The sequence below is a fragment of the Lissotriton helveticus genome, chromosome 2_2 (genome assembly GCF_964261635.1).
Source record: "Lissotriton helveticus chromosome 2_2, aLisHel1.1, whole genome shotgun sequence".
Lineage (NCBI taxonomy): Eukaryota > Metazoa > Chordata > Amphibia > Caudata > Salamandridae > Lissotriton > Lissotriton helveticus.
The window spans coordinates 368,767,531-368,784,872 of NC_136060.1; the positions used below are offsets into that span (position 1 = coordinate 368,767,531).

The following is a 17,342-nucleotide window of genomic DNA, read 5'->3' on the forward strand; positions in this document are numbered from 1 at the left end:
AAATCTCTTTCTCAGCTCCATAATTCATGCTAAAAGCTTCACAATGATAATCGTCCAGTCACTGCTCAAAAAGCCACTTTAACACTCCCCCACCCCTCTGAACTAGCTCTCTTACATTTAAAAATCTCAGATTTAATTGTTTCAGACAACCTATTCAGCACTACTCGCCACCCTACACTGGTGCCAAACTTGCTATTCTAGGCCTCACTCACTTATCTCTTGACTAGTTCCCATTCTACTTCTCTGACCCCTGAGTGTGTCTCCTGTTGTCTGTTGTCCCCTAAGGGTCAGTCCTAGGTCCATTCCACTTCTCCTTTTACACTGCCTCGCTTAGGAACATCATATGCTCTTTTGGATTTGCTTCATTCTCCCCCTAGCTGGCTGTTCCTCTCCTCGGGCCTCTCTCTCGGAATACTCGTCACCTATCACCTGTCACTTGAATAGCTTCTCCCCCTTGACTATCAACAGGGTAAATGATTTATTACTGGCGATTGAGTTGGGCTCTCCAACTGACCCATGCCCTCCGGACATTATCCATGGGGTTCAGAACAAAGTCAGCACCCTACTCGCCCCTCTTCTGAACAATGTTATCAATACGGGTGTCTTCCCAACTTCTTGGAAGAAAGCCTATGTTAGACCCATTCTAAAGAAACCCTCCTTGGACCCCCTTGAAGTAACAAGCTACCGCCCGATCGTGTGACTGCCCTTATCAGCCAAAGTCCTGGAAAATCCCATTAACTCATCACTCGTGGAATACCTAGATAAATACTACTTTCTGGATCCAACACAACATGGCTTTCCATCCGGCTACTCCACGGAGTCTACTTACATTATGGCTAATGAGAATATTAGCTGGCAAATTGACAGGGGTGGCTGGGCCATCCTGATCCTACTTGGCCTATCAGCGGCATTCTATACGGTTAACCATACTGTACTTACGCGATGGCTGGAAGCAGTGGGAATTGGAGACACTGCACTCACCCTTCTTACCTCCTTCCTCTTAGCTAGAGAACAGAGGGTGTGTTGGGATACCCTAGATTCAGGCAATTTCTACCTCCCAGGGGGAGTACCACAAGGGTCCACTCTCTCTCCAATATTGTTTAACATTTATGTTACCCCTTTGGCCAAACTTATTAGGGACCATGGTTTCTCACTAGTATCGTACGCGGACGATACCCAAATTATTATCTCCATTTCATCAATGACAGACTCAGTGGCAGACAGCTTCCATAGTTGTCTAAGCCACATCATGAAATGGATGCATAAGAACTACCTTACATTGAACTCAAACAAGACCGAGGTCATGGAATTTGGAAATGGTACACCAATCTGTTCCCAATCTTGGTTCTTATGTGACGCCCAGCTCAATTTTTCAGGTAAGATCAATCAGCTGACATCTGCCTGTTACTTTCTTTTAAAAGTGCTATGGAAAATCCTACCTTTTCTACTGATGGACTGGACGAAAACAGTTGTGGTGGACCTTGTTCTTTCCCGCCTAGACTACTGTAATGCCCTGAACCTAGGCGTTGACAAATGCCAGCTCTCTAAACGCCAAACACTACCGAATGCAGTGGCACATACTCTGTTTAACATTCCAAAATATAATCACATTTCTGGTGCCATTAGAACTCTAAATTGGCTCCCAGAAAAACAGAGAACTGAGTTCAAGGCACTGTGCCTGATTCACAAAGCCCTACATGGGGGTGGGCCTAATGACTACCATAAACTATTCCAATGGCATGCTCCCTATCAAAACCTTGGCCCACGTTCCTACAGTGAAGAAGACCAGATGGGGAGGCAGATGTCTCTCATTTATGGCATCTAACTTCTGGAGCAACCTTCAACTCAACCCTTGGCTGACTCCATCCAGGTCTCAGTTCAGGAAACAGGTGATAACTTGACTATTTCCCCCCTTATAGCTATCAAGCGCCTCCTGACTCTCGCCTTCAGCTTTTTCTTGCTTCCTCTAGCGCCAAGATGCCCCGGCATTCGTGCGCTTTATAAGCCCTTTACATACTTACTTACTTACTTACTCTTTGCAAATAGGACCCAAAGTTTATAAGAACCTTCCGAAAAGCCCTCAAGACCTGGCTTTTCTCACAAGACAGACCTCTATTACGCTGGTCTTTTTAGGTTTCGCCCTGGCGGTAGCACTGCGTAGCACTGCGTAGCACTGCGTAGCAGTGCTCGCCAGGGCGAAAACTTATGATCCTACAGTGTGGGGCTTTGTCCCGCCTTCTCTTCCATTGGCTAGCTCCATAAATGGAGGCTAGCCATTGGAAGAGATTGGCTGTCAATCACTCTTTCCCGTCAGAACGCGATTCGGGGGCGTTTCCGTATCTTTTTTTAAGTCCCGCCCCTTGTTGCCTGGGCCGCGCTGTGATTGGCTGCCGGCCCGGGGCACCCCCATGATGTCATTCCCCGGGCCCCTGTGATTGGCTGCCGGCCCGGGACCTGACTTGTTTTTCATCTTGCAATGTACTAGTTTCCCGCAGCTGTAAAAAGATGTTACTGTTTAGATGCATGTAACTGTTCTCTGTTTTCGACCCAAGGAAGGATGGACGGCGGAGCCGGTCTTGCCAGACTCGAGCTCATGATTTACTGATCACCACAGATGCCGGTTTATAGCATAATATGCAATTCATGCTTCTCGAAGGATTGTTAGTTCTATTCCTTCCTCGATCACATCTCCGTTTCGCCGTCTGTCTCCTTCTTTCCTTGGGGTTGCCTCTTTTGCAAAAAGCTCTACTGAGCGACTCTGTGGGGAATAATACATTTTTCAGGGACTTGCAGAAAACGTCACTGGGACATGCTTACCGAGATGATAAAAATGTAACAGGGTCGCGGCAGGCGAAACGCCGAAATGTTCTCAAAACGTAGGGATTATATTTTGACAATCAGGACAGGTGGCGCCGGCTGGCCCAGCCCTCCACCCCATCGGCGGCCCCCTCCCCTCCATCTTTCTCTCTCTATCTTCACATATTTCATTTCAGTCCCTCGCTTTCCCACCCCTTGCGCTCTCGTCCTCAGCATCCCCGCTTCTATTTTCTTCTCTCTCGTCCCCACTCCTCCACTTCCCCTACCAGTCCACCCCTCACTCCCACGCTCCCTCCCTTGACCTCTTTCCTTCTCCCCTCCCTTCTAGCCCCCCTCTCTTTATCTCTACCCCCGTCCGCTCTCTGTCTAGCCCTCTTTTCTCCATTCCTGCCTCTCCTCTGTTGCACCCATCGCTCTCTCTCCACCTCGCCACCTCCCGCCCCACGCCCCCGCCTCTTCTCCTTGCCTGACTCCCACATGCCAGTGCTGAGTGACAGACAAAGCCGGATCGGTGAAGTTGTGCGAGTCCACGGGCGCGGCGCTCCCTCCCTGGGTGCCGGAGGAGACCCCCCAGGCTCCCGTGGGCCCCTCCCGCAGGACTGGGGCTCCCTGTTATTGGTGCTGATGGGCTGGCCCCTGGGACCACCCGGGCTGTGGCTGGACCCCCATGGACCGGTTCAGATGTTCCTCTCCAGGCGGCTGGACTTCCAGAAGAGCCGATACGCCAGGTAGGACGCCTGTTCCTCTTCACTGGCGGGGTACTGCAGGCAGCGTCCGGCAGGGGGCGGTGTGCGCAGCTGGAGGAATTCTAAAATGCACCCTCCCTTAGGAGTTCGACCCGGCGGATTCCCACAGGTGGCACTGGGAGGGAAGGGGGTGGGAGGCTAAGACTACTGCTCCAACGGGAAAATGCTTTTAATTAATTAAAATCACAAATGCCCCCGTTTCTACGAATATGTGAGGGATTTGGGATACAGCCCCAAAGAGTATGGGGGTGTTAATAATGGAAGAGGATTGTGGGGCTTATTTGCATATGCCTAGGATGTGGCTGTGTTGTTTTGTTGGGGTCACTGGGCTTTGATTTCTGGACTGGACGTGGGATGGAGCTTTGTAAGATCTGATTAGTTTTTCACTCGGCGGGAAGGGGGGGGTGTGGGGTCTATCAAGGGTCTCATAACGGAGGGCATGAGGGGGGGTGCCCATACTGGACTTTCCAGGGTCTCACAAAATAAATAAAAAGAAAATAAAAAAATCTGTTCAGGGTCTCGGATGGAGGGGTAGGAAGGAGGGGGGGGGGTTCTTACATGGTTCAGTCCAGGATCAAAGAAGGTGGGGTCGTAGCTGGGAGTCTCAGACGGACCTGTTCATGGTTTCCCCTTAAAAGCAGAGAAAGGCGATCTCCCACGGAGCTGTCCAATGTTTCACTCCCAGGAGGGGAGAGGGCGCGGATCTGCCGGAAGTGATGTTCTCCATAACTTACTTCTTTATCTGCGTCCTCGGCAAACATCAACCGTGGTCAGGGTACCATTATCCCGAGATAGGGGCGGGGCCTCCAATGATCAGATGGGTCACATCGAGTTTACTAGGCTGAGTTGGACAGGGTCAGGGAGGTATTGATTTACTTTTAACACAGTGGCATATATGTTTAATCTGATTATTGAACGTCCCTGAAAATGTATAGTTTACTTTGAATTACTTAAGGTTATGTATCTCGCCAGACTGTCGACAGCTTAACATAACAGAATACAATTCTTGTTCACTGTCCCCATGCTAGTATCTGTCCAAGGACTCACCGAAGGCGAGGGAGGGTATGTCATTCCAGGGAAAAGAGCTGGGATCAGGTGGGCAGAAATTACTGACGGTTTAAGCAGCATCTGTGGGATAAAAAGATCAAGGAGCTCGTGCGTGTGTGCCCCAACACTGCTGATGCATTGTAAACTGTAAACAATAGATTTGGGGATCCAGAAGACTTCGGTTATGTGATTTGTAAAGGCTGCCCACCGCGCCACCAGCACATTCGAAAGTGTTAACAGCCCAGCGTGTGAGCTGGAGTGTTCAAGTATATGCTGTTAGTATAGTGTATATCGTAGTGACGTTATCAGCACACCTTTTGTTAACAATCCACCAGATGCACTCAAGGACAGGGGTGTATGGAGCTGTAACAAGTCCAGTGGCTGACTGAGCTGTAGGAGTGAAAGCATAGGGTCTCCCTACGCCTAAGAATGAGGAACAAGCTATCATTGTACATGAGCTCTCGGAGGCAATCCTATGGCGTCTGTCCATGTTACTGGGTAGAGTGAGATGGGCCAAAGGCTGCTGTCGGTCGGATACCTATCAGCCGCCGTGTAGCCCTCGCCCTAGGAGCATTACTTGAGGCTGAGACGGCAAACACTAACAAGTTTGATGGAAAACCGCAAAACCCTGTTGTGTTTCCAACGTCCACCACATACGCCGTCCAATGCACATATTTACGTTGGGCTGGAATTACATTGCTTTGTTTCTTTACTACACAACATCTATCATTCCCACAAGAACCACAGGTTTTACACAACGACTTAAGTCCTTGTGTAAATTTGAACTTTCAAGAGATTCCATTTTCACCATCCGTTTGCGAGCGTAAATGAACTTGCGCACCTTTACCTTGGGACCGTCCAGTTCCTGTGAATGTTGTGGGGAGCGTTGCTGAGGCAGCAAACATCTGCTTTCACAGCCCCCACAGGATATTTCTGCTCAAACCTCCATGACGTTGAGAGAAAGCGACGCACAGGGCCTAAGAAAGACAGCAAATCAGGCATGCTGCCAAGAGCCCAATAAGAGGCATATATAAGAGATTATCCGTCAGTAATAAACATGACACCGAAGCCTATTTTACATAAAATAAGGCCCTGCTGCAAGTTTGTGCTCGCTATTAGGAAGTGGTAGTCTCACCCCCAGAGTCTACAAACATTTAGAATGGATATTTTGATGGAAGCAAGGGCTGCTCCATTTCTGTTCGATGACACCGGGTTTTACACTTGCTGCGGCTACAACCCTGGGGCGCCAGTGGTATTACCGTGGAAAGTCACGCAAAACAGGTCAGGCTTTGAAAACCGTCACTGTGACAGCCTCAAATGTCAAACCCCAGGCAGGACAAGGTGTGGAACCACACCCCCACAGAGAGGCTGGTGCCACACCTCTATAGCAGGACTGCCTTCTTTCCGTCATTAGGGGCATCGTATCCAGTCCTCATCCTTTATGTCATCACCTAATGCATTATGGGTATTGTAGTCTTGCTTCCATTGAACTAATTAGACTAAAACACCTGAAAACCATGACTGCTCCAGTGTGTGTGTGTGTGTATGTGACTGCTCCAGAGTGTGTGTGTTTGTGTGTGACTGCTCAAGTGTGTGTGTGTGTGACTGACTGCTCCAGAGTGTGTGTGACTGCCCCAATGTGTGTGTGTGTGTATGTGACTGCTCCAGTGTGTGTGTGTGTATGTGACTGCTCCAGTGTGTGTGTGTATGACTGCTCCAGTGTGTGTGTGTGTGTGTGTGTATGTGACTGCTCTAGAGTGTGTGTGTGTGTGTGTGACTGCCCCAATGTGTGTGTGTGTGTATGTGACTGCTCCAGTGTGTGTGTGTGACTGCTCCAGTGTGTGTGTGTATGACTGCTCGTGTGTGTGTGTGTGTGTGTGTGTGTGTGTATGTGACTGCTCTAGAGTGTGTGTGTGTGTGTGTGACTGCTCCAGTGTGTGTGTGTGTGTGTGTGTGTGACTGCTCCAGTGTGTGTATGTGTGTGTGTATGTGACTGCTCCAGAATGTGTGCGTGTGTGACTGCTCCAGTGTGTGTGTGTATCTGACTGATCCCGAGTGTGTGTGTGTGTGACTGCTCCAGTGTGTGTGTATGTGTCTGCTCCAGAGTGGGTGCGTGTGTGACTGCTCCAGTGTATGTGTGTGTGCCTGTGACTGCTCCAGAGTGTGTGTGTGTGACTGCTCCAGGGTGTGTGTGTATGTGACTGCTCCAGTGTGTGTGTGTATGTGACTGCTCCAGAGTGTGTGTGTATGTGACTGCTCCAGAGTGTGTGTGCGTGTATGTGACTGCTCCAGTGTGTGTATGTGTGTGTGTATGTGACTGCTCCAGAATGTGTGCGTGTGTGACTGCTCCAGTGTGTGTGTGTGTATGTGACTGATCCCGAGTGTGTGTGTATGTGTGTGTGACTGCTCCAGTGTGTGTGTATGTGACTGCTCCAGAGTGGGTGCATGTGTGACTGCTCCAGTGTGTGTGTGTGTGCCTGTGACTGCTCCAGAGTGTGTGTGTGTGACTGCTCCAGGGTGTGTGTGTATGTGACTGCTCCAGTGTGTGTGTGTATGTGACTGCTCCAGAGTGTGTGTGTATGTGACTGCTCCAGAGTGTGTGTGTGTGTATGTGACTGCTCCAGTGTGTGTGTGTGTGTATGTGACTGCTCCAGAGTGTGTGTGTGTGACTGCTCCAGTGTGTGTGTGTGTGACTGCTCCAGTGGGCGTGTGTATGTGACTGCTCTGGGTGTGTGTGTGGCTCTGGGTGTGTGTGGCTGGCTCTGGGTGTGTGTGTGTGTGTCTCTGGGTGTGTGTGTGTGTGTGTGTGGTAGTAATTGCTGTATGCTGAGCTCGTCCGTAGGGTACAATAGGTCTCACATTTGTGAGAGATTAAGCTATTGGCAATGTAAATGACAATGCCATTTAGTTATCTGTTTTCAAAACGAACACATAAATACAAATGTTGTCATTTACAATGCCAATAGCTCTAACTTTTCCAAAGGCGAAACCGTCGCATTGTAAATGCTTGTTTTGCTCTGTCTATGAATTAAGTATACCATCAGCATCAGGATGCCATTCAACTGTTTATAAATCATTTTAGATTAGATACAGATCTTTTCCAACTTTGACTCCAAGACTTGAACCCTCACTGTTTCACAACCGTTCATCACCCGATGACTCTCCGTACTCCGTAACTTTACACCTTGAAAATGAATATCTATTTCCCAACGTGCACTGCACTAATATTTCTACCTCATCTGAAACCAACACTCTAATCCGGATTCCTACAGCCACAAACCTCTGAGAACTCTTCAACTACTGAATGCAACTGAAGCTGTTTATATCCAATACAGCAAAGCCGGACAGCTGGCACGTAGTAAACATAAACAAAAGCCCCCACTGCTCTTCGTATGGAGACAAAGCCTTGCTAACCACGTGAGGCTAGTCTCGACACCGTTGACCCTCTTTTATAACGTAATTCCACCTCTGCAAGACCGACAGGTCTCCCATGGTTTAACGTTCTATCACCATTCAGTTAATAAACAGTTAATTAAAAAGAATGAATACAAGTAGAGATCCAAGGATTTATAGACCCAGCCTTAATTTTGTTTTAAGAAAAATAAAACGCTACACTAATTATAAGTGGACCCAATTGAATGTTACTAAAACAGAGCTGGTGCTAATTTCGTGGTTATATTCACAGACTGAATATTTTCCCCCAAATAATTTTCCACCTCAATTTAATAAGAGTGCTGTTTCTTATGGAATACGGCCCTGGAACTTCAAAACACAATAAAAGTTTGCCCCTTGTGTTACTATGATTGTAATAAAAGTAGTGCAAATCAACTTTGCTTTATGGTTTTCAGCAAATAAAGAAAACAATGTTGGTTTTCTTTTATTGGATTTTTGCAGTTACGCAAACATATCCATGTAATATGGACTGGAACAAAATCTGTAGAGTCATTACAATGTACATACGCAACAAAAAGGTTCAACAGATCACTTGTTCAATATGTGCACTGGTGCACCGTTTTGTAATATGGCCCACGGTCGGTATGCAGCCTGTACTGGCTAATGGCGCATTCCTCTTGGGACTGTCTGCTGAGAGAGATTTCTGGATCATATGAGATATGTGGGAGTGAATTCCTTTCCCTTCAGAGCTATTCCTGGTCATTCGTTTCAAGTGCTCTGAACATACATGGTGGGCAGGATTTGTGAATTCTGTGACAATGTTGCTAACATAGGAGGCTTCAATGCTGTGTCCAGCTATAGTTTCCCGAATTTCCTTGTCACCTGGCATGCACAACGGTGCGATTTGCAAGAACTGAGAAAAGTAAACTTCTCGCCAGCAGAAAATGCATGTTTTGGATAGCACCCAACCACCTGTTTGCTCAAACAGCTGCAAAAGCCATGTTTAAAGTCCCTAAATGTTCTGAAGAGTGTGCGGCTTTGTCAATTAAAACTAAATGAATTATTGGCATGTTAAGAAAAGAGACTTCGCCTTACATGTTAAACAACCCCTTTGATGTCCCGTCTTCTCTTCTTATTAATTAGGAAAAACAATTAACGTGCATTAGGTTTTGATTCACCAGCTTAAGCAAGGAAAGGGCAATGCACGTTTGCATCATTGCAATATATGGAACAGAGTTCAATGGCGTAATCCAACATGATCCCCCTACAGAACAACCCCTAACATTTCAAGAAGGCTGGGTGCCTGGTAGACATGCAAAGAATTATTTGAAAACGGTGAACCCACCCTAAATTATTGTTTTACCTGCAGTGAGCACGAGGGCCGATATATGTTCAAACCAGACAATGTTCATGTAAAACATATACAGCCACATGCCATTTAATCTCAGTTTCATATAATATTCTGTGTGCTTCATATTTTTCCCAAATATACTCCATTAATAATAGTGTTTGTATATGCACGAGCATTAAAAGGCTACAGACATACAAGACACCTGCTCTACTATCCCCTTCCGGGGCCAATTCTACGACGAAGTTATTCCAGGCTGCCATGTGGGTTCTACAAGCAAGTAGCAATGGGCACCAGACTGCTCCCCAAATCATCAAATTTTGCATAAGGTAGAAAAAAATCCTATCCATGACCCTACCTAGTTTACATCTTTGTCCTTGCTTTTAAACTATTATCACAGCTCAGCATCATCATTCTCTTTGTAACCTATAAAAGGAAACTGTCATAAACATGTACGTATGAAAATCACCTTCTGGGATATACAAGCATGCACGCCATATGTGTTAAAGATTATTAAAACGAATGAAAGTCTGAAACTTATTTCCCATTGTAGGTGACTCTGAGTGAGTTGCAAGTCCATGCTAATTTAAAACAGATCTTGGACATTATACAAACAGACACACTACACAAACACAACAGTCAGATATCCACCTCAGTATCTGCTAACTGCCATTCCATAAAAAAAAGAGTACATGTTGATTGTCTAGGTGCACACATTATTCAAATGTTACGTAATCCTTTGTGCTTATTTGGCCTCTCGTGCCCCACCGCATATACTGCCTCAATGCAATAAAACATAATCACACATGCAGGGTCGAATGTCTGGAAAGATCGACGAGTGTTAAAACAAGAACCAGTTGAGCATTCTTTGGAAAGTAATACTGCAGTGACAGCGCGGCACTGCCTTGTCGCCTTCCTTGCAACTTGTTTAATTGCGCTTTTCGGTAGTTTCAATAACCTCTTTCTATTTGTATCCAGCTTGTCAGCTTCCAAGAAGCCTTTATGTGATTCGGAGAAGTTAGTGCCGGACGCCATGCTGAAGGGACGAGTGTCCCCACGTTTCCCTGGCCACTGATTTCACTCAGAAAACAGCTTCTGTCCATGTTACAAAACAAAAGCGCGTGGCCTGCGTCCGGCTCGACTGTATTTGAGTCGGTTTGTCCTCGTTTTACACTTGCATGGGGAACCGGATAAATATTTAAATAAGAAAGAATCGTAAAGTTAACTGCTTACAAAGTGACGGGTACGGTTCTTTTTATGCCTATTAAAAGTTGAGTTGAAGCAAATATAGCCCGGCGCGCATGCGCAGTGACGCCGCCGCCACACAGCATGAACATACCTGCTACTGGGGAGGGCTTCCTGAACACCACCCATCTACTCTTCCACTGTAAGCAAGAAACAAAACAGGATATCTGTTACACAGGCTCGGTCGGCTCCGTCCGCAAAACTCTACAAAACCCAGAAAAGAAAGTTGCCGAGAAGGAGGCAATGTCCCAATTCGCTGACCTTTTTTCCATCTCTCAATCTGACTTGACCCTCCACCACTACAGAATCCGTCATCTTCAGTCATGGTTCCAAACAGCTGCTCCCTCCTCGCGCTCTCCCACTCTCTCTTTCGGTCTGTTGAGGCTGCGGGGGTCACTTTCAAAATAGCTTTATTAGGTCGCAGCGCGGGAGAGAGACAGCAAGGCGAGCTCGCGGCAGCGGCATGCTGCACGTCTCGGCGTAGGGACGGTGTCCCCTCGCGCGCCCTGCCGCAGCGTCACCCCGTCGCCCTGCCCAGCCGGCCGCAGGCATCGAATGTTTCAAACAGTTGTTTGTGTGGTTGGCACTGAGGTGGAGGCTAGCAGACGGGCCCGCTTTAACCCGTCAAGGCCTAATTTGGGTGCCATCCAGCGAGTTGAAGGGGCTGACGAGGGGGCTACGAATGAAATAGAAGCACAAGTGTCAGGGGTGCCTCACGCACAGGCCTATACGCACACGATTCGGAGGCATTAGTCAGAGCCTCCACTTTAATGGTTTGCGTATTTTGTTTTACACGAGGGGTGACCAGATTTTAGGAAGCGTAAACAGGAACAGGCTAGACATAAACGTAGGACTGGCGTGTAGCCTTGTGAATATGTGAATATATCCCTGTAATTGTTTATAAATATAAATATATATATATATATATATATATATATATATGGATGTATGACGTTATAACGCATACTTTAACAACGCATACCTTTACATCGCTATTTTTACAACGCAGGAACCATTACAACGAATTGCCATTACAACGCATTTTTTTACAACGCAATACTTTTACAACGCAATACCTTTACAACGTAAGTATTGGTAAGTATATAATATTTTTTTAAATGTAATTAATTAAATTTAATATAATTTATTTTAATTTAATATTATTTTTATTTTATTTGTACCCTGTATCCTTGTATTGGTGAATATATAATATTTTTTAAAAAATGTAATTAATTAAAATAATATAATTTATTTTAATTTAATATTATTTTTAATTTATTTTTACCCTGTATCCATGTACCCCAAAACCCAAACCTGGCCCTGAACCCTAAAAATACCCCTTTACCCAAAAACCCAAACTTAGCCCTGAACCCTAAAAATACCCCTTTACACAAAAACCCAAAACTGACCCTGAACCCTAAAAATACCCCTTTACCCAAAAACCCAAAACTGACCCTGAACCCTAAAAATACCCCTTTACCCAAAAACCCAAAACTGACCCTGAACCCTAAAAATACCCCTTTACCCAAAAACCCAAAACTAACCCTGAACCCTAAAAATACCCCTTTACCCAAAAACCCAAAACTGACCCTGAACCCTAAAAATACCCCTTTACCCAAAAACCCAAAACTGACCCTGAACCCTAAAAATACCCCTTTACCCAAAAACCCCAAACTGACCCTGAACCCTAAAAATACCCCTTTACCCAAAAAACCAAAACTGACCCTGAACCCTAAAAATACCCCTTTACCCAAAAAACCAAAACTGACCCTGAACCCTAAAAATACCCCTTTACCCAAAAACACAAAACTGACCCTGAACCCTAAAAATACCCCTTTACCCAAAAACCCAAAACTGACCCTGAACCCTAAAAATACCCCTTTACCCAAAAACCCAAACCTTGCCCTGAACCCTAAAAATACCCCTTTACCCAAAAACCCAAACTTATAAAATTTTTACTATAATAATATACTTACCAATACTTACGTTGTAAAGGTATTGCGTTGTAAAAGTATTGCGTTGTAAAAAAATGCGGTGTAATGGTAGGTCGTTGTAATGGTTCCTGCGTTGTAAAAGTTGCGTTGTAAAAGTAGTCCGTTGTAAAAGTTTCGTTGTAATGGTAACATACCATATATATATATATATATATATATATACACACACACACACACACACACATATATATATATTTATTTATAAGCACACATTTACAAGGCTATGTTTACATAACGTTAGCTATGGCAGGAACTCCACACTGAGTCCCTCTGCCTCTTTCCTACTCAGAGTCGCCTCTGCTGAGAGAATGCAGCCGAAAGAAAGATGAAAAGATGAACATACACTTCAGATCTGCTTTGCAGAATCACTTGACCTTTGTCTGAAAAGCCGGAAAATGTATTAAACATTTAAAAAAGCATCTGGATGCCGAGACTGCCCTTTGTACACTGGGACTGTCTGGTGTTTTCAGTAAGCTTTTTTTCTCAGAAATATTCTGCCATTATTTTGAGACAATGTCAGTCACAGCTTGTCTCAGCTCACAGAAGCATTTCTATTTTTCTGATGGATGTTTGGGGTGTGCTCTTCTGCCTCCATTGTAATGAAGGGGGGTATTCTACATCTAAACTATAAAAGACACATCACACTTCAAAAACAAGTAATATTTTTGTTAGTTGAGCCCCCCCCCTCTTATTGTCTCTTCTGCTGAGATCGCTCTCCACGCTCTCTACGTGGCTGCCACACACAATCAAACATGCTCTCTCCTACATACACGGTTATAAAGCAGACTGAGGCAAGTGTAACTGCACTTTTAGTTTTTTGATAGACTCTATCTAAAGTACTTAAACACCCCATGCCACGGGGCCCCAGAGTGAACCAGTCCTCACAAAGATAGTGTTTGTCTGGTTCTCTCAGGATTTACCCACACTACGAGGATCGATCTGTTGTGCTTGCGCACATACACATCCACACACACACGTGCTCTAAAGTACCTAAACACACTACAGGAACTGGTCCTCACAAAGAAAGGGTCAGATTTAAAACCTTTTGACCTGACTGACGTTAACCTGCACAAAATGTTTTTTTTTTGGATTTACTGTCCAGCCCAAAACTTATTTTGCACTTGAAAGATGCCTGAAAGTAACGTAAAGCAGCACAAAGTGCTGTTTTGTGCTACTTTGCGCCACGGGGCGGAACATGGGGTTTCTCCCATTTTTTTGCACACAACCCTACCTTCTAATGATAGTTTATAGAGATTTGCACCAAAAACAAATACTTCTTTGAAGCCGGTGTTAAAAAGGAAAAATATTTTTATTCCTCCCACTTTGCATGTGTGCTGCATGGTACAACACACCTTCGAAGCCGGAAGTGTTTTTAAGTTAGTCTAAGCATAGCATTTTGTCCCGGAAGGGTAGCCTTCCAGTGCAAAACATATACTAGAGCACCATTTAGGGCATCTTCATGTTAGGCAACCATCACTTTACCAGAGAGACTGAGGCTAAACATCATAGCCTCCAGGTGCTTGTGAAGAGCTGAGTTGCTTTGTACTGTACCATAATTGCATTTATATAGCATTTACAATCCCTGACAAGGTATTGAAGTGCTTTATGGAAATAGTACACTACACCAGAACCCCAGGCTAGTGGTCTTTTTAGTGTTTTTTGGTTAGTGGGTTTAGTTTGTGTTCTCAGGAGAAACCATCCATGTTTTTACCCCAGTTTGTTTGTGGTGGAATCAGAGAGAATTAGATGGGATCATTAGGAGAGAGTTCCAGAAGGGGCTTCGTTAGGTTATACGAATGTCTAGAGGGGTGAACAGATAGCAAAGATTAGGTCAGTTTGCAGACTGGTGATTAGCAATGTAGAAGTTGAAAAAAAGATACTAAACCTGAACCTAGATTGTGTGCCCTGTTACTTCAATAATGTGTTTGTTTGAACAAGAGCATGGATGAGAAGAGAAAGACATATATTCTGAAAAATATCTAGTCCTGGCTCTTGGCGCTTTTATCAAGAAAGGCAGGCAGTATTTGTTTAACTGATAAGTGAATGCTAGCCCTACAAGAAATACAGACTGCTTTTTTTATTATAATTTTTAAAGCAAAGCGGTTTGCCTCTAAGCCGGTCAGGAAAGACCTATTAAACTTTATGACCAGACAAAATCCTGACTGTTCATTTAGTACTGCTGTTTAATGATTAACCAGACTGAGATCATTGTCTAATTCGATTGATCTTTAGTAATATTATTTACTTTTTCTATATGCCATTTTTTAGCTAATTCAGACATTATTGAAACATGTCTTTCAAAAAAACGTTGAATCCCGGATTCGTCCACACCAGGTACCATCTGAGTTCATCCTGAAATCGGCTTTAATCTGGATTGGCTAGAGTCTAGAATTCCGCATTGGAATCGGCTCCCACTGTACCTTGACAACCGTACAGCTATTGCCAAGATGGTGGTTCTGCCGAAATTCCTTTACCTCTTTTTAAACATCCCCATTCTCCTCACTGCTCATTTCTTTTGTAAAATTCGTGCCTTGATCATCTCTCTTGTTTGGGCCGGTAGGCAGCCCAGGGTTGCGTATGATATCCTCACTCTTCCCATGTCGGTAGGTGGTCTGGGCGCTCCTAATTTTAAGCTTTACGCCTTAAGCGCCCAGACCAGCTTTCTGCATTTTTGGATCCACCACATGTGGCTGTGGAGACTGACATTGCATCTGACTAAGGCCTTATTTGCCCCAGCGAGTCACCCTCGTGCGAAGGTGGACACCGTCGAGACCTTGCGCTGGGCCTGGTCCGGACTGCGCCAACTCTCCAATGTCCCGATGCTATCGGCTAACGCCATGCCGAATATGCAGCATCCTGCTTTTCCCCCTCTCCAACCAACCTGCATGTCCAAACATGCCTCACGCTTGGGCCTGTTGACATTGGCAGATCTTTATCCCGGTGACACATTCTACTCTCTTCCCACCTCTTCTGGTCCGTTGGACACTTTACTATTTTATCAGTTGCGCACTGTAGGGAGATACATTCTACGTTCCCCCAGCCTCCGCCTACGATGCCTGCTCTTGATTTCATATTTACATCCCCAACTCCTCATAAAATAGTCACTAAATTATACGCCCTCACGCTATCATCCACCTCCATCTCCACAGATCGAGCGCACGTGGCATGGGACGAGGACTTGGGCATGGATATCGCCCAGGCTGACTGGCTCTCCTGCTGCAATCAGACAAAGAAACTGTCACCCAACTACCGGCTTCGTCTTATTCATTTCAAATATTTACAGGGGCTATACCGCGCTCCTGCTCTGCTTCACAAATTGGGACTCATACCCAACAATAGTTGCATGATTTGCGCTGCCCCTGCAGCGGATTTTGCTCATCTATCGTGGCTGTGCCCTAATGTGTAAGATTTCTGGCAGGCGCTGTTAAATGGTAAGGGCCGAATTCGACCAAGAACCCTTCAGTATTTGCCAGGCGTTAGCCGCCTCTCATACCATTCGAGATTACCAAACAAAGAGGCAGGCGCTGGAGACAGAAGGCAGGAAACAGGAGTTTATTCCGACGGAGCAGAACACATCAAATCAGACAACAGGGTATCTTCTCGAGGTGCTCTAACCGCATCTCTGAGGCCTGGCCTCTTATACACAGGTTTATGGCTTTATTACATACACTGCATCCGTAATGTTTCTTTGAAGGACAGAAAAGACATCCTAGGAATCCCCGGTCCAGGCCCGTTCCCACACACATCTACAGTAGAGTTCCCACCCCGATCTCAGCATGTGATGGTTATCGCGCAGCTGGGCATTCCGCTGGGAACGGGGATGTGTGTGATCAGTCGGATCTTCGGGGTGCGAAAGCGTTGATTAATCCCCGCTCCTTTGATGGGGTGAGTTCCTACTGTAGGGGGCAATAAACTACATCTGCGGGGCCTGGCGGTGGCCTGGGAACAGCTTGGATAATCGGGCAGGGAGGAAGAGGATATCAAAGGCTTGTTCCTGTGAAGGGATGAAAGGGTTATAGGGTTTCGGCTTGGGATATTGCGCTGAGGCAGGATCGCGCTTATGGTTCGTTTATGGTTCAAGGAGGAGAGATCGGGGGTTGCCGGAGCGCGGGGAGGATGCTTGGGGAGACAAGAGAGTGAGGGGGGAGAGACGCGCTGGCTATCGGGAGTGGGCAGAGAGGCCATGGCAATCAAAATGGCTGCTGCTTACGCGCACGTATGGATCTAAAAAGGACAAGATGGCGCTGATAATGTTTACGCCACAATCCAGATTTTAACAGCGCCATGTGCCGGCATCTCCGAGATAACCTCTGCACCGATGCAGCCCGTTCCACCGTTGTGTCTGCTAGGCTTTGTTAAATTCTGCCCGGAAGCTTCTTGCCGCCTGATTGCAATGCTGCTCGTTCTGGCTAGGCGTAGGGTGGCCATGTGCTGGGGTCGCAAACCAGCGCCCCAATTTGCTCATTGGCTTGAAGACGCCTCAAGATTTCAGACCTTGCTAACTGAATTCTGGTACTTAGTTACCGCAAGATCTCGCCCAATTGGCATATGGGGACCCTTAGTGACATATCTTCATTCCCGGCTTCATTTGAGTCGTGCTGCCTCCCCCGTGCTTCTCGCCAGCACCTCGTCCGCGGCCGCCTCTGGTCCTGGTCAATAACTGCCTCCCTCTATCCTCCTGCTTCCCCTGCTCACTGTGCTTGCCCCATCCCTGCAGTGGTGCCCCTACCTCCTTTACAAAATGTGGTAATT

At 46.0% G+C, this 17,342-nt stretch overlaps 1 protein-coding gene across 1 annotated transcript in view; it reads right to left on the reverse strand.

Moving 5' to 3' along the window:
- Window positions 1–11,069, reverse strand: part of DOK7 (docking protein 7) — a 564,177-nt gene extending 553,108 nt beyond the window's left edge. The window contains exons 1-2 of the mRNA XM_078678539.1: window positions 10,858–11,069; window positions 10,691–10,736 (exon numbers count right to left, since the gene is read on the reverse strand). Of these exons, the coding sequence (XP_078534665.1) occupies window positions 10,691–10,736; window positions 10,858–10,911 (100 nt within the window). The 5' untranslated portion in view covers window positions 10,912–11,069. The remainder of the gene's footprint in view (window positions 1–10,690; window positions 10,737–10,857) is intronic.
- Between the last annotated feature and the right edge of the window lie 6,273 nt (window positions 11,070–17,342).